General features: G+C 39.4%; 2 protein-coding genes across 2 annotated transcripts; one reads left to right on the top strand and one right to left on the bottom strand.

The window, feature by feature from the left end:
- The first annotated feature begins 4,546 nt into the window (after positions 1 to 4,546).
- LOC141001353 (olfactomedin-4-like) lies at positions 4,547 to 10,950 on the top strand. Its single transcript, XM_073472402.1, has 7 exons — positions 4,547 to 4,660; positions 4,796 to 4,918; positions 6,369 to 6,587; positions 6,864 to 7,017; positions 8,557 to 8,784; positions 9,497 to 9,665; positions 9,908 to 10,950. The coding sequence occupies exons 1-7, from the start codon at positions 4,607 to 4,609 to the stop codon at positions 10,344 to 10,346; spliced, it is 1,386 nt and encodes a 461-aa protein (XP_073328503.1). The 5' UTR covers positions 4,547 to 4,606; the 3' UTR covers positions 10,347 to 10,950.
- A 1,117-nt stretch (positions 10,951 to 12,067) lies between these two features.
- On the bottom strand, positions 12,068 to 21,867 carry LOC141001661 (olfactomedin-like). The gene is made up of 5 exons (XM_073472805.1): positions 21,709 to 21,867; positions 19,972 to 20,130; positions 19,446 to 19,658; positions 19,122 to 19,254; positions 12,068 to 12,915 (listed from the first exon to the last, which is right to left on the bottom strand). The coding sequence occupies exons 1-5, from the start codon at positions 21,865 to 21,867 to the stop codon at positions 12,068 to 12,070; spliced, it is 1,512 nt and encodes a 503-aa protein (XP_073328906.1).
- Positions 21,868 to 27,036: the final 5,169 nt, after the last annotated feature.

The raw sequence follows: 27,036 nt of genomic DNA, 5'->3' as shown, positions 1-27,036 counted from the left end.
GTGCCGGGAAATGAGGAAAAAAAACAAAAAAACCCACAAGAACCACAACAGGCTGAGTAACGTGAGAAGCAAAGTAGAACCCATGCGCACAGTAAAGATGGACATAAGGTAAGACAAAGTTTTGTTCCAACAACTTGTAAGTTAATGTTAATTTGTTAATAGAAATCAATGACAATTGGGTCGAGCTACCTTCACTGAATAATGTCAGCCTGTCCTTTGTACGCTACACCTATAACTGACTAGCTTCAGCATGCGTTTTTATCAATAGTAATGATACAGCAGTAAAAATCGTACTCATCCATTGTTACTTCTGGATGAAAAACTTCTTTGAGTTTCTAAAATGATGGGTCTAGATTTCATGCTGGCATACATCTAAAACTATGGGTCTGGAACTGCAGTATCTACAGCTAATCCTGGATGACCCTCTGCAGCTCTTCAAGGGCTGCAGAGGGTCATCCAGGATTAACTGGGAGGGCTTCTACAAGGCCCTTGCGTTATTTTAGATACAAGAATTGTCCAGCAAGAACACACACTGCAAGCAGTTGAGATGACGGCCCATCAGGCCGGAGAAATGCAGCTACACACTGAGGGGGGATGGTTGCTTTGTCCTGTTGCAAACTAACCTCTCAGAAAGTCTAATAAGAGTCTAACAGGTACGAAATAAAGATGTTTTTTGCTTCATTTTGCAGTTCAATTTTCTTTGAATGTATAGCAAAGTAACCCCTAAGACAGGTGCTAACAAGAAAGCCAGCTATGTAATAGTTGCCTACCTACAAACTGAGCATTGTCTGACCATTATTGATATGGCAATTACATTTGTCCAATTACACCCTGTGTTGTCTTATTGAACCATCATAGGTTCATGTTGGTAGTATTTAATTTGGTATAATTATTAAAGTATTATTTGGCAGTATGGGTAAAATAGAATCTAATCCAAATATTCTGAATCTGATTCTGGCAGGGCATTTGATTTCTAATCGCATGATCTTCTAAAATAATTTCTAATAGTGTATTAAGATCTCCTATTTGGTTTCTAATTAGAGTATTAGTCGATATAATAATGTCTCAGTACAGTATATTTAGGTCTAATAGGGCATTACATGTGATTTCTAATTAAAGCATGACTTAGGTATATGGTTTGTGTTTAGGGTATGGGGTTTTATTTACAGTCTAATAAAGGACATATTACAATTAAACGACGACAGTACACAAATAACATTTTAATCCATCAGTAGTTGTTGAAACATTTCACTCAAAAACAAAGATTGTGAACCTCATGGTGGCAAGTGGCAGCTGAAAGGTCAGGGCATCACCACAGTCATTAGGATTCATCCTTTAAAGACCATACAGTGGGGCAAAAAGGTATTTAAAGTATACTAAGTATATAGTAAGTATATAAAAAGATGAGAGATGCCTGTAATTTTCATCATAGGTACACTTCAACTATAAGAGATAGAATGGGGGGAAAGAATCCAGGAAATCACATTGTAGGATTTTTAATGAATTAATTGGTAAATTCCTCTGTAAAATAAGTATTTGGTCACCTACAAACAAGCAAGATTTCTGGCTCTCACAGACCTGTAACCTCTTCTTTAAGAGGCTCCTCTGTCCTCCACACGTTACCTGTATTAATGGCACCTGTTTGAACCCGTTATCAGTATAAAAGACACCTGTCCACAACCTCAAACAGTCAAACTCCAAACTCCACTATGGCCAAGACCAAAGAGCTGTCAAAGGACACCAGAAACAAAATTGTAGACCTGCACCAGGCTGGGAAGACTGAATCTACAATAGGTAAGCAGCTTGGTGTGAAGAAATCAACTGTGGGAGCAATTATTAGAAAATGGAAGACATACAAGACCACTGATAATCTCCCTCGATCTGGGGCTCCACGCAAGATCTCACCCCGTGGGGTCAAAATGATCACAAGAACGGTGAACAAAAATCCCAGAACCACACGGGGGGACCTAGTGAATGACCTGCAGAGAGCTGGGACCAAAGTAACAAAGGCTACCATCAGTAACACACTACGCCGCCAGGGACTCAAATCCTGCAGTGCCAGACGTGTCCCCCTGCTTAAGCCAGTACATGTCCAGGACCGTCTGAAGTTTGCTAGAGAGCATTTGGATGATCCAGAAGAGGATTGGGAGAATGTCATATGGTCAGATGAAACCAAAATAGAACTTTTTGGTAAAAACTCAACTTGTCGTGTTTGGAGGAGAAAGAATGCCGAGTTGCATCCAAAGAACACCATACCTACTGTGAAGCATGGGGGTGGAAACATCATGCTTTGGGGCTGTTTTTCTGCAAGGGGACCAGGACGACTGATCCGTGTAAAGGAAAGAATGAATGGGGCCATGTATCGTGAGATTTTGAGTGAAAACCTCCTTCCATCAGCAAGGGCATTGAAGATGAAACGTGGCTGGGTCTTTCAGCATGACAATGATCCCAAACACACCGCCCGAGCAACGAAGGAGTGGCTTCGTAAGAAGCATTTCAAGGTCCTGGAGCGGCCTAGCCAGTCTCCAGATCTCAACCCCATAGAAAATCTGTGGAGGGAGTTGAAAGTCCGTGTTGCCCAGCGACAGCCCCAAAACATCACTGCTCTAGAGGAGATCTGCATGGAGGAATGGGCCAAAATACCAGTAACAGTGTGTGAAAACCTTGTGAAGACTTACAGAAAACGTTTGACCTCTGTCATTGCCAACAAAGGGTATATAACAAAGTATTGAGATGAACTTTTGTTATTGACCAAATACTTATTTTCCACCATAATTTGCAAATAAATTCTTTAAAAATCAGACAATGTGATTTTCTGGATTTTTTTTTTCTCGTTTTGTCTCTCATAGTTGAAGTGTACCTATGATGAAAATTACAGGCCTCTCTCATCTTTTTGAGTGGGAGAACTTGCACAATTGGTGGCTGACTAAATACTTTTTTGCCCCACTGTAAATGTCTACAAAATGTCATGGCAATTCATCATTAATTTAAATCAGTTAAGCTTATTTGAAGATTTTAACCTACTTATTTTGTTGAACCATCTTTCTAAAACAGGGCATCTACAGTCTACAATCACTCAGGATTTTTTGTGTGGATATTTTGTGCAGAGTGGTCACTTTCAATTCCTGTTTCGTGTTACAACCGGTAGCACCGATTCTGGAAGCACGCCATATTCCATCATCCAGTCACATCACTGCAGCCTGAAGGAACCACAGCCCCCAGCCTCCACTCTGAAGCACAGTGGAATGAAGGTTGACATATGAACTGGTATCTGAGAGCAACACTGGTTTCTGATGAGGCACTGCTATATAGAGAAATATACATATAAATATTTTGTCAAATACATTTAAAAAAAATCAATAATCTGAATCAAAGATGAACTCGCTTTTCAGATAAGCAATAATATAAACCATTCATAACTGTTTTAAATGCTCTGTCATTATATATGGAACCATACAGTACAGCATTATACAAGTGCTACTTGAACATTGATTGAGTTTATATATAATTGTTTTCTCTTATTTAATATTAGAGCCATATTTTACTAATACAATAAACATGTAGTGAAAATCTGATACTGTGACAGCCTTATCATTAAAATTAGATGATATTAATATTTAAAGATTTTCATTTATTATTATTTTTTTTAATTTTTTTAATTTTGTTTTGTTTTGTTTTTGTTTTGGCAATTTCTTCACAGTACCTTGAAAAAACAACTGCCAGTGGGATTCTCTTTGCACAACATAAACATGCATTATTTATGAACATCAGTTGTGTTTATGTTGTTTTAACTTGAAATTCAATGTGTATGGAAACCCATAAGGAGTCATACTGAGTTACAATTTCAGTCAGGTGGGATACTGCTGATTTTTTCCACTTAAAAGTCATATTTAAATTTATGGAGTTGAGAAAAAAAATAACAGTACGATGTCAAGCAGCCTACTGTAAAATATTTTTAGACATTTTGCAGCTAATGTCACATTGTAGCATTAACATGTGGATGAAGAGCTTGCTCAATGTATATATTGATACTGATTTTAAAAAAATTTATATTACAAGATTTTCAAAAAATACATTATTATCCTGTCACTCCCATCCCATCACTAATTGAGAATTAAAACATTTGAAATACATTGTTGTGTTGTGCAAAATAAGATTTTAGTCAACACTTTTGACCTGTTTAAATTTTTGGTCAACTTGAAAACCTTATTTGTCACCGAGCCTGCTGCTTGGGGTTTCTTGGAAATCGAGTTCTTCTCTTTTTCAATCACAGCCACCCCAAGACAGGATATTTTCACATTTCTTCCGAAAGTTACATTTTTAGTTAAAAATGTTACGCCATACTAACATCTGTCAGTATCGTTATGATTTTTGCCATCCATCATATCAAAAAATTCCTGTGCTGCTGCAATCGGATGCACAAGGAGGAAGCGATCACATTCTGAAGGAAGCATGGCACATTACCACACACACCAAAAAGACATACACATTCACTGACTCACATGCAGAGGTGACTGGGAGTGTTCATAAGTTAGAAGCTGCTGCTGCAGTCATATATGAACTGTGTTCAGGGAATGTTTCATTGAGCTCTGCTCTCTGATCCACCATGAAGCTCTATGTGATCGTTCCTCTGTGTGCTCTGATCACCCTCACCCAACAGGTAAGAAAACACAGACACAATTTTTATTGGATGACTCTCATCTCCTAAATGTTTTATGGTCTGCCCATTTCAAATGTATGTATGTATGGTACTTAGTAATTTTTGAAATGCCATGTTTCAAATTTTTGATTTCAGGCACCTTCAGGTGATAGTTGTTCGTGTGAGTTTACTAATTCAGAGAGGACGTTCCCTCATGACAAACTCAGCACAGTGGAGGACAGTGCATCAAGATGTAACACTAACATCACCCCACAGAAGGTAACTTTTAGTGTTGTTGATGATGATGATGATGATGAGGTGATACATGTAACATATATAAATAAATAATATCTGCAAAGCCTCACCAGGAGGTGTCATATCTCTGTTTATGTGAGAGTGAGTATATGAGCACAGTATGTATAAATTAATGTGTGTGTGTGTGTGTGTGTGTGTGTGTGTGTGTGTGTGTGTGTGTGTATGTACTTGGTTTTTCACCAACGAAGTGAGGACATTTTTGGAAAGTGAGGACATTTTGGCAAGTCCTCATTCTCGCAGAGACCTTCAAAGGACTATCTGACTTGGACTGAAAGTAAAGGTTAGAATTAGGCTTAGGTTAGGGTCAGGGTCAGGACTGGGGTTAAGCATTTAGTTGTGATAGTTAAGCTGAGGGTAAGGAACTGGAAAAGGGGGGGTCCTCACAGGGATAGACGTACAAGATTTGTGTGCTTGTGTGCATGCTACCATCCAGTAATTAATACATGAGAAATACTACAGCATAAGTGTAGGTATGCCAAAAACCTTAACCAAAACCTGAATTACTAAAGTAGACGCCACATATTTTCCAACCAAGACACAAGAGTTACCCTGGCAATTAGGAGTGGAAAAAATTTTATTTCCCAAAGTATGGTGTTTCTTTTTCTTATGATGATGAATTCCTGAATCAATTTTAGCACTTGGTCTGTTTCAACGTATAATTTAGCATTAACATGCTAACTGAATGATGATATTATCTTAACAAAGGATCCATTTTGCTTCACATGCTTAACATAAAAATACTTTTAGTTTAAGTCTCCCATTTGTGCTGTACACATCTCTTTGTTATGGAAAAAGCTAGATAAGTAGGAACAGCATATATGAAGCAGTAGTATTTCATTTACAACTTGTTTATGCAGTATAGCAGTGATGTTGCTGAAATAAAACTCAAAGACTGACTGACACGTGATGCGCATCGTTTTTGGAAATATGACTCATGACATACAGTCTGTAGAAGTGTATGATTCAATCTTTTCCATGCAAATGTTAAAAAAGCAAACAAAAATTGCAATGATCGTACTACTGAATCACAATACCTAATCAGCACCCAAAGTATGGTGATAGTATCTAATCGGGAGATAAGCATATTGTTCCAGACCTACTAGAAATGTATGAACAACTAAAACTAAAAAGATGATTATTTTGGACTTGCTCAACCAATTCAATAATTATATTTAGGTCCAGCTGTGACTCAGACGCTCTCTGAAGTGGAGAGCTAATCAGCTTTAGACTTGCAAGTACATATTATTTTCTAAACCAGAGTGTAGAGAGCACTACCTTCCTCAGCAGCTGTAAAACTACTACTACTAATAATAATAATAATAAAATTAATGATGATAAAAAAAGAAAAACCCAAATTCCTGTATGTATGCATTGATGTTGAAGGAGTCCTGAGTGGTGTCTCCTCTCTCTGCAGACTCTGGAGCTGGAGAGTCTGCTGCTGGGTTTGGAACGCCGTCTGCCCCGGCTGCAGGAAGATGTGTCGGCCCTGGAGAGGGAGGATGACGGAGAGCTCTATGGAGTTACCAGCCTGCTGGTGGTGGAAAATGAACTGAAGGATATCAAGGAGCTCATCGCCAGGCTCAGCAGCATCACCCTGGAACACCAGCATCTTACTAATGACACAACTACAAAGGTAAACTCACACACCAGCTGCACAACATTGACATTAGAAATGGCATGAGAACCAGGAGTTCAAACAAGCTTAATACAAGACTCAAGTGAGCGGGCCAGTTGTTAAATATTGAAAGACATTACAAAATAACATATTGCAGAACATGAATGGCTACAACCATAATGAAATGCCTAGCCAAAAGCTAAAGGTGTAAAATTCATTGATAAAATGTCTTTATTAGATTAATCCTACATACTGTCTTATATGTGGGATGTCTGTCCTGTTGCTGTCTATCAGCTGAAGGACCTGGAGGCAGAGATGCAGGAGCTGGAGACGTATGACACCATGCAGGTGGTGAACGGAAAATTAGAGAACCGGCGTCTTAGGAGAGACCTGGACCAGTGCAGAAATACAGTCCTCCCCTCCACCAACAGCACTGAGCCTCCACATGGTTTGTCCCAGAAACACACCACACATTTTTTTATTTTTTTATTTCTTTGACTGCGACTGGAAACCACCAGATTCTTGTTATTTCATAATTGTTTCTATATCTGTATAGTTCACTTATGATACATTTTGCAACTTGATATTTAGTTGCTTGATATTTTACCCTTCATAAATCTATACACATCTAGATACATGGGCTTTGACACGATTCATTCACATTTTTAATAGGGGGATGATCCGGTGTGATTCAATGCAACCTAATACAGTTCTTAACATTTGTTTCATATAGTCATTCATTTTCCATTATAAATTAAAATAAGCCGTTGCTATAAAAGTGGCAGTACTTGGGGTTCCCTGGTCTTTAAACAAGTATATCTGATATACTTCACAACAGATCAGGGAACCCCAGGTATTATTGTTATTTCATGGGGATAGAATGGAAGAGAAATGTCATTTTGAAACCACTGTGAAATGAGCAGCAGTGAGAATAATGATTGGTTGCACTGTCACTAATGTCCACATCAGTATTGTCTTCTACTCACAGGTGGTTGCCAATTATGATTGTGATTTTGACTTTTGCAATAGAGACAGACAACAAAAGGCTTGCTGCATCACCTTTTTGACATTATGAGTATAAACTGTCTCACTCAGCCGTGCCCATTGACAGTTAGATAGTTACATTGTGATTACCTTAGACCTATAGACCTCGTTGAGTTGTAGCAGGAGAAGTGCCTGATATCCGTGTCTTTGTCTTGCATTTTCTTGATCGTGCAAGCCAAACTAGCATCCACATACTCTTCCTGTCTGCATACCGTCTCACCAGGTGTGAGTGTTACCATTGTGCTGCTGGTGAACTTTATCGCTGTTCTACAGATCTTACAAATAGAGAGACTTTTGCCCAATTTTCCTTCCTTCTTTAAAAATCCAAATGTCTTCCAAACCTTAGACTTGATGGTGCATGGTGAACCATGTCAGTATTTTGGGGCATGTTGTTTTTGTCTAGTAGAGTCTAGCTCTGAACTTTAACCTTAAACGAGATTTGGCAACCCTGTGCAGAATAGTTAGCAGTTAGCAGCTAAACCTCAGTCAACCATTTAATAACTTTAAAAATGACCTTTGTCCAATTCTTAGTACATTTATATCAATCCAGGGGCCCCACATTGATGTACTAACATATTTAATTAAAAATAAAAGTAATTCCAATTCATATCCGTGAATCTTTACACCCCAGCTGCACAGTATCAGTTGTGACCTTAACCTTTAAATCACACCCAACATCTGAGGTCGTTCTGGTTTTGTGTTCACTGTGTCTGCACCAGAGTGGCACTTCAAATGAAGTCACTCACAGCTGTGAACTGACTTCACCGTCACTTGAAGCTAATGTAGGCTATAAATGGACTGTGGGAAGCTTTCAGTACCGAACACCACAATTAGGAAGTAATTATCAACCAGTGGACATCCCACTGGACCAGCTGTATTTATTTAGTCTCTCTACCTCAGCAAAATTTCTTTCTCTCTGTTTCATTTTGTTTTTTCTCCTAAGGTAACTGTCCTCATGGTCAGTTTCGGAACATTACCGGGCCGAGGATGTCCACAGCAGGAGAATATCCTGGGTCCTATAAGTATGGAGCCTGGGGTCGGGATCCCAAACCAGAGGCTGGGAAGGAGAGTTGGCATTGGCTGGTAATGTTGACCTCCGGCAACAAACACTCCAACTACATCCGTCTCTACTCCAGCCTGAGTGCTCTCGTTGGTGGGGTGAGCACCCCAGGTAAAGAACACTTATGTTCTAGTTTTAAGTGTTAATGTTAAAAATATACAACCTTTCAGCTCAGTGTGCATGATTGTGCAGTATTCACTTCTAATCGACAGCAACATGTATTAAAGCCATGTCAGTTGGGGACTATTTTCAGCCATAGATTAAACGACATTTGGTGCTCTCAAGAGTTTTCTGGCAGCAGAACAGTGTATGTGGGATTTAGCCAAAATATGCTACACTGTGTGTTCATGGTGATGAAGGAATATGTAACCCAGGGCAACTAAAAACCTACAACAACCAGAATGCATTGCACTGCACCAGACCAATAAACAAACCCGCTGATGGGTGTGAGTTGGGCGCTGCTCAGTTTTGGATCAGAGTCTGATTTGAAACAGGATGCCTATCAATGAATCAATCAGGCTTAATTTGTATAGCACTCTCCCTACAGCAATGTAACACAAAGTGATTCACACAATGAAAATACTACCTCCCCCATCAGTAAACTGCGCTTACATTCCATCAGTGGTTCGTCAAAATCTCAACAATCTAATTTTTACTGCAGATACATATTGATTCCAAATATTGCTTATCGGTCTCCTTGATGACTAATTATCAGTGTCAGCCCTGAAAAAACATACCGGTCAATCCCTAATAACAATAGCTTACTTAGTATATGCTTATCTCCTCTTGCGTCTTCTTCTTCTTCTTCTTCTTCTTCTTCCAGGAAATGTCCAGATCAGCCCTTCAAACCCAACCACCAACACCATCCAGGGTCCAAATATTGTCATGTATAGAGGGGCCTTGTACTACAACTGTTACAACCAAGATGAAGTTTGTCGATTCAACCTCACCTCCAAAACTGTGACCAACATAAAACTACCCAAAGGCACCAGGTTCGCTGAGCTACATTGTCCTTAAGCTAATTTTTTGACTGGGTGTTGCTCATGCCAGAATTTTTGAGGAACACCTTGTTTCTACAAAAAAAAGTCACAACATCTTTCACATTTGCCTGAATTGTTGAATTCTGTAGTTTTGTAAGAACAACAAAACAAAAAATGGATGAATCAATCTCTAACACAAGTCACAATAAAACCAAGATGCTTTTCACATCACTTCTGTCCTCTGTATTTTTCAGGTATAACTCAAAGGGTAACTTCTGTCACCTTGAGGAATGCTACCCGTTCACAGACCTGGACCTGGCTACAGATGAGTCAGGCATCTGGGTGATCTATACCACCAACCAGAACTTTGGCAACCTAGTGCTGTCCAAGCTGGAGGACGATGAACCAGAACTCAGACTTGGCCAAACCTGGCACACCTCAGTCTACAAGCAGGGCGTAACCAACACCTTTATGGTGTGTGGTGTGCTCTACGCAACACGGTATATCGACAAAGAAAGGGAGGAGATCTTCTATTCGTTTGACACTACCACAGGGGTAGAGAGGTTCAACCTTGGCATCTTCATCAGAAAGATGTATCCCAACATTTTGTCCCTGAACTACAGCCCTGTGGACCAGATACTACATGCCTACTGTGACTCCTACATGGTCTCCTATAAGGTTCTGTTTTCATAAAAGGTTAATGCAGACAACATCTTCTATAAAAGCTTGTATTTAAATAAGGGCTAACATAACCCAGATAGCAATGGAATGGTGGCAGTTGGGCGGTCCAGTCCTATTTGCCAGATCTGAGCCACTAGCAGGCTATAGCATGACCAAGTCAGCCGAGAACGAACTGAATATACCAGAAATGACCCAGATCTGGACCATTGCTGGTTTATTCTGGTGGGCTGGATCTGGCCCAGACGTGGGCCAGTTGTAGTTTATTTGCCTAGCAATTCAGTGCCATCATTCCACGTGGTATGTGGGCAGGATGACATGTCTGAAGTGGGCCAGATCTGGGGTGCAACAATTTTGCTATCTGGGAGTAGTGTAATAGTGAGCAGCTTGAATGATCAATCATAAATAAAGGCATCGTACATATATGCATATTCACAATCTATTTTTTCACATACTTATGTGCATGATAGTCCTGTCTATCTTTAGCTTATATGTTCAACTTTGTTGTCCTTGTTCTGTTTATGTCAAGTCCTGTTTAAGTAGATTTAGAGCAATGTTAAAAGTCAAATTCCTTTTCTGTACAACATACTTGGCCATTAAAGTTAGTGGGGAAATGGTCTTTGCTGTCCTTTGCTCAGGCTTTATCTTCTTTCTACCAAGTCAAATAAAGCACTATTTTATAGTATGATCTATGAGTGAAATGTAGCCCATGAGGCTTATCTTATTAGAAAATACTTACAATTGAAATAATTTGAGTCTTTCGTCAACCAAGCTAGTGAAAGCTGGATGTAAATGTACAGTGTGGCAGAATATCTCGATAAAATAGAACTACACCAGACTTGTAGTGTTTTGATTTTCATGTAGTACTATGAATATAATATATAAAGTGAACCCTATACTTCAGTAACGTGAAAGCTCACTTGTTATTATATTCAACCACCACTGGGCTGGTATCACTGCCAGCTCATTCTTTTACTGTCAGCTCCTAACCATGAACTTGATTCTCAGTTAGGACTTACCGTCTTAATTGATATTACCTTTGGGTTGAAAATTCAATCAATATTTAGCAACAAGTAATGTTACCCTCAAATTCTCCCCCAACTTCAGTCAAAGATGAGTGTAATACCTACCGTGGTTAAAAACTGAAGTAAATGTTTGAGTGTTGGTACCACGCTAGCAGACAGCTAGCTCGAGGGATGACAATGTCAGCAGACTCACCTATCGGGGAAAGATTGAAATAGCTGAAGAGTAGCTAAAGTTAGCGTGCTAACATACTAAACTAGAAAAGTAAACATGGTAAACATTTCCTTCTAAACATTAGCAGGTTAATGTTGTCATTGTGGATGTTAGCAAACTGACATTAGCAGTTAGCTGAAAGTAGCTTTCCACTGCCTTACAGCCTCACAGAGCTATAAGCGTGTCTGAAGACTTGACGCTCAAGACTACAACTACAGCCAACAACATGATGATTGTATTTTTCTATTGGAAATAAATCCTATTAAAGTTAATGAGGTCAGTAAAGAATGTTTATAAGGTCATTTATATAATTTTATTCCATCCAGTGTAACAGTGCTACATAACAGACATTTGTTACAGTAAACAGTATGTGATTTGCCTTACAAATCGTAAAGACATGTAGTACCTGACTGTTAATATTAGCTAACCTCATGGATGATTATGATATCATATCATGATATTTTATATAGGGCCAATTACAACATTAGAAGAGCCTGAGATCAGAAGTTTGCCTGGTAGGCCAGTAGATATCCATCATTGTACATGTAGATCTGCTTGTTGGTGGGGTTATAGCTCAGACTGGCCACTCCTTTAGCTACCTTCTCCAGTGGCAGTGCAAGTGAGTTGTCCTCTTTGCCTGTTGCCGTGTCGAAGGCGTAGTACACCTCCTCGTGGTAATCATCCACGTAACGAGTGGCATACAGCACACCGCACACCATGAAAGCATTGCTCACTGCCTTTTTGAACTGCCTCGTCTCCCACGTCTGTGTGACATTGAGGGTCTGAGCCTCACTGTCCCAAACTAGCCGGCTCACTACGAGATTACCATGGTTACCAACAGTGGCATAGAGGGCCCATAGTCCTGTCTCATCTGCCTCTATGTCCACATCACTGTTGTCACGGCAGGCATAGTAACAATACGGGAACTTGTTGTTGTAACCCACGCCGTTGCCTGGAAGTGTCACCCGTTTAACAGCGTTGCTCGTCAGGTCGTAGCGGCAGACGTCTGCAGAGCTGTAGCAGTGATAGTACAGTGCTTCACCATATAGAACAGCACTGGGACCCTCAATGCTGTCGGTGTGACTGTAAGATGGAGCGATGGTAAAGTCCTCGTAGTTGACAGATTTCATAAAGTCATTATAGCTTTGGTAGACGCGCAGAGAGTTGCCCCATTTGTGGCCGCTGATCAGAGGCTGAACCCAGTAGCTGTTCCTCTGTTCCTCACTGTCCACCTGGGCCTGTTTGCCCCATGAACCAGAGATGTAGCTCTTGTCATGGGGACTGACCTTAGTCATGACAGGATCACTAATGCTGGTGATCAGGCCCTTGAGGCAGTGCCTGCCCTGGCCTGGAAACAGAGAGAGATGAGAAGGGTCTGAGAATCAGATGATGTACAGTTCAGTCTAGAGCATTACTCTTTTTGTATTTCTGCCTAGTTGCATAGGTTTGGTTTCAGAAATGGCTGGGAGACAACGCAGTAAATAAAAAAAATGTTGAAGCTGTGATTCTTATCCATAAGTAATTGACTACTATTGTTGAGACATCACCCAGAGATGCTGGGTGAATGCAAATGTCCCAATCATTTGGCCCAGACATCAGAACCCGTTTAATGTCTGATTGAGCCCATGTGTGATTTGCAGTGTTATTGCAGTGCAGTTTACCATACATAGTCACGCCCATGCAGATTAAAAAGATTTTTCAGCTTTTTTAAATTGGGGTTATATGAGTTACTTAAACATAGAGTGGAGGGCTTTGAAGGAAGGAGCAAATAGAGCATGATTTGCATATCTATATACTAATGAGAAGCCTCCTCTGCTCTGGAGCCTCAGGCACAGTTCTGACATTAGCACACACCTAGCTGACAGCTTTCTCATTTTCACCTGAAACTCCGAAACCACAAGTCAGATCTCTTTCTCTTTGCTGTTGGGATTTCGTATAAAAGATGGCTGAGTTAAAGTGAACTTTAAACTGACATTATTCTGCTCTGGTGCACTCACGTTAACGTTAGCTAATGAAAGCCATCATAGCTATCCGATATCAATATCCGTAAAGACCCCAAAGGCTGAATGATTGCATCATCTTCTCAGTAAATCTAACTTAGACTTCTTAGGCCTCTCAAAATTGTATGACTGGGCTGAGATCTCAGCTTGCTGGGATGTCAGCTCGCTGGGATCTTCACCACAGCTCTCTGGGATCTTCACCAAGATCTTCAACATCTCCCTGTCACAAGCCATCATACCCTCATGCCTAAAATCAGCCACCATCATCCCTGTTCCCAAGAAGCCCGTCTCTGAGGACCTGGGTAACTTCAGGCCAATAGCACTCACACCGGTGATCATGAAATGCTTTGAGAAACTGGTCCTGCATCACATCAAGGCAAGACTGCCTCCGTCACACGATCCACATCAGTTTGCTTACAGGGCAAACAGGTCCACGGAGGATGCAATCACCATCGCAACCCACACAGCACTGACCCACCTGGAACATCCAGACAGCTACGTGAGGATGCTCTTCATAGACTTCAGCTCAGCATTTAACACAATCATCCCGGACGTCTTAATCCATAAACTTCTGGACTTGGGCCTCTCCTCCTCCATCTGTGCCTGGGTCAAGGACTTTCTCACTAATTGACCTCAGTGCGTCAGACTTGGCCCCCACATCTCCTCCTCTATCACCCTAAGCACCGGCGCGCCTCAAGGCTGCGTGCTGAGCCCAATGCTCTACTCCCTGTACACCCATGACTGCACACCAGCCCATCCCTCAAACATCTTCATCAAATTTGCTGATGATACAACAGTCTTGGGGCTCATCTCAGGAGGAGACGAAACAGCATACAGGGATGAGATAAAGTGCCTGGCAGCATGGTGCTCAGTGAACAACCTCTCACTGAACACCACAAAAACAAAAGATCTCATCACAGACTTCAGGAGGAAATGCTTCGTCATCCCGGCCCTGCTCTGCATAAATGGGGTCAGCGTGGAGAGGGTAGAGTCCTTTAAATTCCTGGGAGTCCTCATCTCCGAGGACCTCTCCTGGTCTGCCAACACCTCAGCCACCATCAAGAGAGCACAACAGAGACTCTACTTCCTCAGAGTACTCAGGAGGAATGACACAGAGAGGAAGCTGATGGTGTCCTTCTATCGGGCGACCATCGAGAGTCTGCTGACATACTGCATCACAGTGTGGTACGAAGGCTGCTCTGCTGCAGACAAAAAAGCTCTGCAGAGGGTCGTCAAAACAGCAGAACGGATCACTGGCTGCCCTCTCCCCTCTCTGAAAGACATTGCTCTGTCCCGCTATCTCAGCAGAACTAAAACAATAACCAGCAACTCCACACACCCCGGCCACCACCTCTTTGAACTTTTGCCCTCTGGCAGACGTTTAAGAACAATCAAAACACACACCAACAGATACAGAGACAGCTTCTTTCCAACGGCCATCTGCACACTCAACACTAAAAAGCACTGACAATACATTTCAGCACTGCATATTTGCACAATATCTGCACAATACATATTTTTTTAATTTAGACATATATTTATTCTTAATAGAACTTAGAACTCCAGATTTTCGCTAAAACCGTAGATTAACATACATATATATATATATTTTTATTATTTATTATGTCATTCTCGTATGTTTTTTATGTCATGTCCTGTATTGTATGCACCGACTGAGATGCAACTGTGATTTCATTGTAAGCTGAGCCTACAATGACAATAAAAGCATTCTATTCTATTCTATTCTATTCTATTCTATTCTATTCTATTCAACTCTCCATCGGCCGCATTGCTTGTACCAGGCTACAATATCTTTAGACGGGACAGAACTGAGGGAAGAAGGGGTGGGGTCATGATATATATCAAGGAACACATCATCTGTCATCAAATATGCTGGCCTTTTGTCCATGATTTAGAGTGTATTGGTCTGAACATAGTGCTCTCATCTGAAATGTCTTTTGTGCTTATTGTTGTATATCGTCCACCCTCCTCCAGTAATGACTTTTATGTCACATTTAAAAAGCTACTTTAAGCATGTGATTTTAAAACTGAGGTCATACTACTTGGCGATCTCAACTGTAAGTGGTTAAACAAGACTAATAGGAAATCCCTTAAACAGATCACAGACAGTCTGGACTGCATCCTCCCAGACACAGATAGACCTCATATTCAGTAACAAGCCTGAAAGAGTCGTTAAGACGTTTAATCTCATCACTGGACTGTCCGACCACAATCTGACATTAATATCAAGAAAACTTTCAAAAAAGTGCTTTCATCATAATGAAAAACCTGTGGAGCAACTCAGATTTCCAAAAAATGAAATGGCTAATTTTCAAAGAGTAGTGCAGCAGACTGATTGAAACAACATACTCACTAGGAGCAACACAGAAACAGACAGTGAAATGTTACATAGTTTAGTTAAGGAGTTCACGAGAAGGGTCAAAGGACAAAACAAAACAATGTACTCCCTTGGCTCAACAGTGAAATATTTCAACTGATGAAGGAAAGAGACTCTGCACTGAAAAGATCGTTTAAGTCCAAGTTAGATGGTGACAGGAATAGATTCACCTCATTATGAAACAGAGTGATCCAACAAATCAGAAAAACCAAAGCCAATTTTTTCATAACAATTATCAATGAGGCAAAGGGTAACACAAAGCTGATCTGGGAACAAATTAAGAATGTTATGGGAATTGGTCACAGGCCTAGGAAACAGTTAGAGCTGAACCTGAACAGTAAATTAATACAAGACCCAGCACAAATTGCTGTAGCCTTCAATCGATATTTCATCAACTCTGTGGCTGAAATCGCACAGAATTTCCCTCAAACATCTACAAATATTCTTAAAGTAGATGAAAGCAAGCCTTCCTTTCACATCAAACCGATCTCTGAACAAAAAACCCAAGCACTTATTAATGGATAAGTTAATTAACTTATTAACTTATTACGCAGAGAACTTAGACCAGACGCCGAAACGATTGCTGCATGGCACGCACTGGCAGCGGAGCAAAGCACTGTGGTGCTTCCTATGTGAACAACACCATTGGTTAACATGGGCGCTGAAACGAAAATGGCTCCGCTCCTCGGCGCTTTGCAGCTAATCACGGCACTTCTGCATCCTCTCTGAACCCAGCGTTAGCCTACCCCATCACACTAACTATTAATCAGTCAGTACTACAGGGGATTTTCCCATCTACCTGGAAAACCGCAATTGTAACTCCGATATTAAGTCAGATGACCCACTAATCACCTGTAACTACTGCCCAATCAGTATCCTACCTGTGATCTCCAAGGTTGCCGAGAAATGTGTGTCAGAGCAGCTTGTCTCCTTCCTCAATATTGGTCCATTCACTCTCCACCCCATGCAGTTCATCTTCAGGGCCCATCACTCCACTGAAACAGCTAGCTGTTTCTTCTTAGAGAAGGTCAGAGCTAAGGCCGACAAGGGGGGTGTGGTTGGCGCTGTGTTTTTAGACCTTCATAAGGCCTTTGACACTGTCAATCACCACATCCTAATCGCCAAACTGTCTGCTTTTAACTTCGCCCCACTGACACTCAAATGGATTGAGTAATACCTTAATGGTAGAAGTCAATATGTTTCCGTGAACAATCATCGTTCTCAACCTTTACACTGGTGTACCACAAGGATCAATACTTGGCCTGCTTCTGTTTAGTCTATATATTAATGATCTACCATCGGTTTGCCCGGAAATCAATACCCTATATGTGGATGACACAGTAATATATGTGCATGCCAGCACGAAACATCTGGCTGCTGTCAAACTCACCACAGCGATGGATCAAATTACCAACTGGCTAAATTGCTCCTGCCTCCAACTTAACCTCAATAAAACTGTAGGAATGTTCTTCACAAAAAGTCAATGTAACATCATCCCAAATATCACAATCTCTGGTAAAAACATTAGTATTGTTCCACATTTGAAATATCTGGGCATCACCATCGACTCCAATCTTTCTTTTAAAACACACATTAGAAAAGTGTGCAATACGGTTTAAGTTTAACTTGGCTAATTTTAAATACATAGGAATACACTAACTTTTAATGATGCAAAATTGTTCATGGATGCCATGATCACGTCACATCTCACATACTGTTTGACAAGCTGGGGACAAACTAACAGCTCAACACATTACAACCATTAGCAACCCTTTACAAAAAAACCCATCAAAGTATTGGATCAAAAGCCTAACAGTTCACATCACTGCATCATTTTAAAAAAACACAAACTACTGAGCTGGGAAGACATAATCAAATGTAAACATCTGCCTGGTCTTCAAAATCCTGCATAACGTCGCTCCTCCCCCTCTCAACTCATTTATAATCCAACGTAACAGCAGTCATACCACTAGAAGCACCACACGAGGTGACCTTATAAGCCCATTCAGGAAAAGCACATTCGGTCAATTATCATTCTCAGTCAGACTGGAATTCACTGCCCGCCATTATCAAAGACATAAATACATACTCCACCTTCACCAAACACCTCAAAACATGGCTATCAGATAACTATAACTGCAAACATTAACCCCCGTCGTGATATGTGACATTGTCATTATCTGTTGCCGCTCCATGCCTTGTATGTACCGTTATTTTTATTTTATTTATTTTTTTATTTTTATTTTTTCGCATTCGTACTTTTTATCCCTTGCATCCCCTTGTAATATTAGCTATTCGAGATTGCCTATTCTGTCAACCGACCGGGGACTACAGCTGGAAATTAGCCATAAAGGCTAAAGCTGCTCCTTTTACTGTAAAGTTTATTAAAGGAGACTGTCCACGTCATCATAAACAAAAAGCTTAAGGTAGGCTCCATGTGTAAAACAAAGGCAGAGAGAAAATATATTTTACATATTTGCAGTTTGGTGTTTCAGGTGAACTTAACAGAAAATGAAAGACAAAGACAAAAAATCTGAAGATTATCATTAAAAAAAAATTAAAATACTGAAATAAAGTTAACTAATTTATGACTGTGTTTAATTTTTCACTGGAATTTGAAAAAACAGCTTTATCAAATACAAATGTTTCAATGCCATTTTTCAGTTCAGGATTTGTTTCCATCGCCAGATGTGTGTGTGTGTGTGTGTGTGTGTGTGTGTGTGTGTGTGTGTGTGTGTGCGTGATCTAAAATAATTAACTACATGCTGCATCAACAGATGCTGAGCTAAGCAAAGCAATTTTTTAAATACATTTTCAGTAAACTTCCAACTAGTTTCTGCCTAACTTCTGCAAAAGTTTTTTTAGTAAGTACATTTTAAGTAAGTAAACTTCATAATTTCCCATTTTTAAAAGTTTCCTTCATTAATTGCCCATTGAGGCTGAATAATAATGTCATCACAGCACTCAATAAATGTCACTCTTTATACTTTGAGACAACAATACATTATCAAATAATTTAATGACAGGAAAAAAGTTAGTGTGTGTGTGTGTATGTGTGTGTGTGTTTGTAGAAATTAATTACAATGAATGAGTGAGTTTTCTCTTACACACACACACACACACACACACACACACACAAACAAACACCATACTTACTTCTGAAGTCTTTGGGGATTGACCTGCAGGACTCGGCGCCATTCTTCAGGTAGCGCAGTCTCTCTTTGACAGTCTTCATGTTTATTGTGTCCCACATTTGCATACTGTCAACATCTGTAAGCAGTTTTCTCACCTATCACACACATACACACACACACAAACACACACACACACATGGATACAACATTGTATACAGACAGGTTGGATCCAGTTATATCAGCCATAACCAATAGAGTTTAATAAAGTGTAACTTCATGTTACTCATGTAGGCTGTTGCAATACAACTTCAGGAAACATTTTAGTGTCTTCACTGTGCTGCTGTACCTCTTTGGAGAGTTTACGTGTTTGGGTGTTGTTCAGCTGGCTGTGGACGACATCGACGTCTGTCTCCAGCTGGGCGAGCTCCTGGCCCAGCAGTGGCACAGACAGGTCCGTGTACACCCCCCGGTTGCGCAGGTACTGGTGAGGCTCCAGTCGGGCCGTCAGGTTCTCAACCAGAGCCTTGAACTGAGGGAGAAGCTGGCTGGACAAAGTCACCTGCAAGAAAACACAGACAGAAAGTCCTGAAAAATGTTATGTGCTTTCTGGGTTTCATGTTCAACTTCATATATTCTGGAATATCATTTTCATTGGGTACCATCACTGACAAGACATGGAAGTCATGCTGATATTAATCATAAAAAAACACAACTGTTGAATCCAGTCAAAATGTCACATTAGAAGAAATGTTTCTAACCAGCGCAGTGTGGCTCGGTATTACTGTGTATACATATAATCCATCAAATCAGAGGTGGAATTAGACCGGACTGGACTCACACCCAAAATGATTCTGGTTGACTTTAGTTCTCACCTGTTTCTGCAGCGTGGTCAGAGATCCTCCACAGGTCTCAACCTGCTGCAGCACGGCCTCATACTTCACAACAGGGAACGACCACAGGTTGGTGTCCACCGGGCACACACATGAGCCATTCTTCTTCTGGCCTGAGGCATGCTGAGCCTGGCCATCACCCTGCTGTCACACATGGATAAAGAAGATTTACAATGATGGTAAGGAGGCTGCATTAAATAAAAGAAACAAAAATAATTTTAAAAAAGCCTCACTTTCACTCTTATTCTTAGTTTCTAAGAGTAATATATCAAGTGTTACTTACTGATGGCAGCAGCAGCAGGAGCAGCAGCAGCAGCAGCATCTTTAGAGCTGGAGATATGAATAGTGGACTGAAGAGGACAGAAGCTGTTTGAGCTGAAATCACCACTCCTCCTCTTTTCTTTTCTCTTATAATGTCGATCACAACAAAGGCACATTTTCCTGAATTCCAGACTTGCTTCTTTCCACCAATGTGTCACAACAGAGCCTTAAAACCACTCATGTGGATGTGAAACTCAAATAATGTCTACTATGGGGTTTCACATTGCTTTATTTTGCTATATTTTATCCATGTTTGGTTGTTGGTTATTATTCCCTCTTTGCAATACCTTCTTTTATATTTTCTCCTGTTTTTAACATCCATATAAGATAATGATGCAGTAATGACAACATATTTATTCATTTATTTATGTAATGTAATGTCGTGTCATGTAATGTGTTAGTTGAAATGACATTCATCAACCAGCAGTGAGTTTTTGCAATTGGGTTCATTATATATGTAATTAGTACATGGAAATCAATTATTTAACTGTTGATTTGTTTATTTGTTTGTTTATTAGCTGTGCTTTGCTCTAAATGCAGAAAAAGACAAACATAGTTCAGTGATTTTAGTAGTTAAGTGACAATAAGCTAGTTCTAACAGAAGTAGCCAAGGATCCACAGGAATGGGGCAGGTAAAAGGTGCAAGCAGGCCAGTAGGCATAGGCAGAAGAGACTGAAAAGCAAATCAACATTGACACATGGCAACTGACTGGGGAAATAGGCTGGATTATACTGTATACTGAAACACAGGGGAGTACGAGGACATAAGCAGAGAGACAGAAAGGGCACAAATTAAAACTGAGACAGCAATAATTTCATTTTATTACATAAATCATAACTGAAAATAATATTGCAAAAATATGCTTATAAATAAATTAGGTCATTAAATACCAGTTTACCAATATAAAACTAATAATAATATAATTTATAATATCTCAAAAAAGCACCAGAGGCCTGTCTCATGAAGCAGGATAAGAAAGTTATCTAGATAATCTGAATCAGAATCAAAACCAGCTTTATTGGCCAGGTATGTGTACATGTACCAGTAATTTCACTCTGTTTTTCATTCTTCTCAATGTACTTACACAGGAATAGATACGGATAAGAACTAGCTGAAAAATTAAGTGGTAACTTAAAAAAAATATCCTGATCGTCCTGTGTCATCTGCTCTTGTTCTGTTTTTTACATCCTCTGCTGGGCCTTTTAGATGACGCTGTCTTTGTTTGGAGTTTGCAGATCCCAGATACCTGAGGGTCTCCACATCAGACGCTGTGGTTGAGTATTCAGATAGGTTGTAGTCTTTTGTGTGTAGGGAGAAGAGCAGTGGTGAGAGCACACATCCCTGGGGGGCGCCAGAAGAGATTGTTAGTGGGTGGATATGATTTTCCTCAAACTCACCTGTTTCCTCCTGTGGGTCAAGAAGTTTGTGATCCACTGACAGGTGGAGGCTTGCACATTGAGGTCAGTGAGTTTGGCGTGGAGAACTTCTGGGATGATGCCTGGAAGTGCCCCCAGACAGGATCCATGTGTATGTTGCAGGATGTAGTGCAGTCCCATGTTGACTGCATCTTCTACTGACCGTTTACGAAATACCAACCTGTACCCCCCAACGTACAATATAATATATGTTAAATATTTATCCTCATTTTATTAACGATGTCAACAGGTCAGTCTCTTGTTTTATCATATTTCATTTCAATAAAACAAGATTTCCTTACTTCCCCGAAGAGCAATGGACAGTTACAGAAGAGATCTGTGGCTTCAGCACAGGGAGGATTAAAATGGTAAACTGTGGGACGTGATCAGTCATAACATGTCCATCTGTGGCAAACACTTTATCACAGTTCATCACAGAGTAAATAATATGTGCACCTATATTGTTTGTAGATTGAACAATGGCTTGATCATAAACTACATGCTTTTGGAGGAATGGAGTTTGGTTTGGTTGAAAGACTGCTGGGAGCAGAGGGTATTTTAAAATAAATAATTCATATAAAAGCTGACCCACCTTTAATAATGAACCTTGTAAACAGCACAAAGTAACATAGTCAGTGGACCTAAAACTGAGCTCAGCTTGCAGTAAGAAGTTGTAGAATATGCATAAACAGCTATCAACAGCTATAACTGGGGACCTTCAGTAATTTGTATTAAATGTCCATAATTTATGTGTGAAGATTCCACTGAATATTACCATATTTTCAGGTAGTTACTTAGTTAGTAGTTATTATGTATATTAAGATTTTACAGACATGATGAGCTTATAAAATAGGATTCATTGTCATCAAGTGAACTATACTATAAACAATTTATAAAGAAGGCACAGAAAACACAAAAAGAATTAGCAATATCATTTCTTGTAAATTAAACAAATTTAAAATAATATTGCACAATCATACATAGTTACATACACATAAATCAGGTAATTAAATATCTGTTTACCACACATGCCAGTATCACTTTAAGGCAATTAAATTGGAATTGACTAAATTGACCCTCTTAAAGAATCTGTAGTGCAAAGTTTCACTTCTCTGTGTCTAGGATTTTGATCAATCCTGCACACTTTCATCTGTGCATTATATATCCCATGCATCCCTTTTCCCCTTCTTATTTAAGTACAACTCATTTTCTCTTTACTTTTTAGCTATTTTTTTTTTCAACATCATAGCAGGCAGAATAGAAACAGGAAACCAGAGAACAGAGATGCTGCTTAATTTGTCTGCAATCTAAGCTAAAATATGCTCAGATGTTAGGAAGCTAGGTTCAGTCTATATAGCAGTATCAGATATTCTAAAAACAGGTGCTTGCTAGTTGTTATCATTCATCTGACTTTTGAGAGGGTAATTGTTAATCTATTGTATTGTTAAAACCTCTGGAGCAGTACAGTAGGATTATACAGTTTTCAAAGGACTGATCACTTAAACACTTTGTTTTAAGGGTACCATATAATGTAGAATCGAGACTGCTGTGGTTACCAAACAAAACATTGCCTGTATAACAAAACCACAGAATTAAACATGTGAGAAAAATGCTGCAGTCTGTTCCGGTGTGTTATTTCTTCTGTTTATTTATTGTGAGCCCCGTGCAGAGTAGTGACTTTCTGTTCCTGAATCCTTCACCGCATCTTCAGGACAGACATTGTACGTGCATCTCTGCAAACCCACAACCACAAAAGACACTTTCTCTTCAACATTTTGATTAACTTCAAATCTTCAAATATCATCACTGCGGTCTGAAGGACCAACGATCTCCGGTCTGCATAGACTGTCTAGTTCTAAAAAAAAAAAGTTCATATGAGAACAGATGGAGCTACGAGCACTGACAATCCCAAAGACAATAAAATGATTCCCCAACCAGAGGGCCTGAATGAATGATAAGGTGAGGGATCCATCCAGAGCCAAAATAGCTGCCTTTCTGTAGGATGACAAGGAAACATACAACACCACCAGAGCAAGACTGAAAGCTGGTAGCAGGGAGGCAAAGAGGACCTCAACACCAACAGTACTAAAGATATGTGGCAAGCAATCCAGACAATCACAAACCTCCAAAGCAAGATTGCCCCCATCATGTGTGAGGCTACGCTGATGAGTTTAACACAGAGAACAAAAAGGGAGCTGGGGCATTTGTTATTGGTATTCTGTGACAGAGAAGAGAAACTCATCTCCAGGTGAAATATTTCATTTCAATAAGTTGATTTAATTTTCCATTGGTACAGTTATGGCAGTATTATTTGTTCATAACATGTCATCTCATTATTGGTTGTAAATGCGTACTAGTATTGTATTTTTAAGGTATGCAGCCAGTGAGATAAAAAGAGAGGAACAGAGAATGCTTATGTAGATTCTTGTGTGAGTGGTTTGATTGTTCAGTGATCGCTTGGTAATGCCTCGGGGCTCCGCTAGGGGGGATTGCGCTCTGCTTCCTCACGAGTGAGTGCAAGAGCCGCGTGTGGTTTTCCTCATTCCTCTCTGTCATGAAGTTTAATGACTCACACAGTTTAACTTGACCCTTTATTATCATTGGTAGTCGTCCATGAACATACTAGCACATAGCATCTTAGCTGCTGCGACTTAGCTATCTCAAAACATACAACAAACTCTGACATGGAAGCCCCAGCTGTAACACGTATGCTGTTCCCAGGATGCAGTGACCTCTTGTGGCTAACGCAAATAACTAAATCCAAATCACATCACACACTCCCATTACTATTCCTCTAGTTTAAGGTAATTACCTTACATAAAGCACTGTAGCTATACTTGTAAACGCACGGTAGTAAACGTTTTTGCTGTGTTACTGTTAGTAATCTTAAAAGAAAAGATATGTTTTGTACTTGTATTTTGTTAAAAGATTTTCTTGCTAACTCAGGCACTATCACTTTAAAGCAATTAAATTGGAATTGACCAAATTGACCCTCTTAAAGTATCTGTAATGTTAAGTGTCACTTCTCTGTGTCTAGGATTTTGACCACTCCTGCACACTTTTATCTATGCGTTATTTATCCCATGCATCCCTCTTTCCCTTCCTATTAAAGTACAACTCATTTTCTCTTTTCTTTTTAACTATTTTATATCTCAATATCATAGCAGGCTGAATAGAAAACAGAAAACCAGGAGGGTATTGTTAACCTATTGTTTTGTTGAAATCTCTGGAGCAGTACAGTAGGATATACAGTTTTCAAAGGACTGATCACTTAAACACTTTAGTGTATATGGTACACTTAAAACAATGTAGAATGCACGACTGCTGTAGTTACCAAACAAAACATTGCCTGTATATGGGTGTGTGACGTGACATGGCAGTTTTGCTGTCTTCATTGTCAAACATGTATAAATATAAAATATATTTGTCAAAAACCTTCTCAGTATTGTGCAGAAGATTATGCTTTATGCGAACATACTCAACATTACAACAGTTCATCACTCATTTTTTCAGAATTTTCAACCAAACATAACAAAACTCATATGGTGTGACTGTCCGACACTTGTTTCTCAAAATAAGAACTTGAATAAAGCTAAGAAAAATAAATGCAAAAATTCTCAAAACAATACAGAAAAATAATACAGATGTCTATTTGTGAGCCTACTCTTTTCAAAGTCCAAGCATAATGTTTTGAGTCAGTTCTGATCAAAAAGATTTTGTCACACAAATCAAAATCATATGGTGTGACACTATTTTGGGATATTTCAACGGGCAACTGTTTTGACATCCTTGGGAATGAGAGGTCCTTCTTCAGCAAGGTTGTTCAGTACTATTAATACCAGACCATGACAGGTTTCTGAGGTGAGTTATCATTTTTGTGTTTTCAATAAATCAGATTTTGTTGGCACTCTGAAAAAAGTCCCACTTCCAGATGTCTTTTGGTGTGACACATTTTTCATAGAAATGCAAAAGAAATTTTATTTTTTTGTCATAATTACATGTAAATCTATGTTGCTTCGTTATAGCTAGCATCTTGTTAGCATGTTAATGTGTAGCTACAAGACTCAAGGTTGTGCTAAGTGCAGAAAACATACTATGGTGTGACTCTTTATCATATGGTGTGACCTGTCTGCCTGTCACGCCATATGATTTTGATTGTCACACCATATGATACGAATTGTAATTTCCTGCAGATATAACAATAAATAACAAAGTCTAATGTATGTTTTGTCCTTTTAAACATTTGTTTGCATCCATCATCACATAAAAGCTGTAATTATCCACAATAGATTGTGTTTAGTTTAGTTTAGTTTTATTCGGTGATACAGATTTCTAGTTTATCAGACAGACACAGCAGACCCCTTCACAGAAACTTTACAATGCTGTTTAAGTCTAAACAATGTTTTGTCTTCGTCTTAAACCATACAGTCCCTTTTCTTTTGTCAGCTTGAGGCAAATAATGACACCCTGCGAGGAGAGAGGAGTTGCTGAGGCAAAGAAAAGAAAAGTAAACGACAACGGTCTGTTTCCATTCGTTGACCAATAGGAAGGTCTGAGGGAGGGTTTTAGAGGGTGCCTTCATTGTTGATTCAAAAGGCCTTGGGGCAGATTTCTTGAAGCCTGGCAATACATGATTTCTAAAATATCATTGGACTAGAACACTGTAGGCAGTGCAACTAAGAGGAATGCAGTTATGAAATGCAGAGACTCTCATCTCATCTCAACCCTAATTAATATTTCCTGCCATATGAGTGATCAGTACTCACCAATAGGTAGGTTAATACATGTTTTGCATTGACACATGGCGACATGATCATACGGTGTGACACTATATCATGTGGTGTGACATTCCAAATTGTGAAAATAACATACCTTTATTAATGATAAAATGTGAAAATGTTCATGGAATACATAGAAAATAGTTTGAGCAAGAGTCACAAATATTTTTATAATTTTATAGCAAGGTTTGTCACAATAAATAGAAAATAAGTTGAAAGACTGACGACATAGGTCTCACATTGAGCAATGATTTAGAAAAAAATACACAAATTTAATTAATTTTCACAAAACTATAATGGATCACAGTTTAGTTATGATAAAGGACTTTGATAAAGTGAGTAACTTAAGAAAGGTATAATCCATTTTCATTTTATATACAATTATTTTCATGTCACGCCATATGACGATTTTAGGCACTAATACAACAAATTGTCACATAAATTCTGATTCCAATTGAAAATCTAAAAATAACATGTTTCTATAAAGATGAGAGTTGGTAGAACAAAAGTCGATCATTTTTATGCCTGTTAT

Source organism: Pagrus major, chromosome 8 (assembly GCF_040436345.1).
Source record: "Pagrus major chromosome 8, Pma_NU_1.0".
In the NCBI taxonomy this organism is placed as follows: Eukaryota; Metazoa; Chordata; class Actinopteri; order Spariformes; family Sparidae; genus Pagrus; species Pagrus major.
The sequence above is the reverse complement of the archived record's forward strand: the minus strand, read 5'-3'. Positions and strand labels throughout refer to the sequence as shown.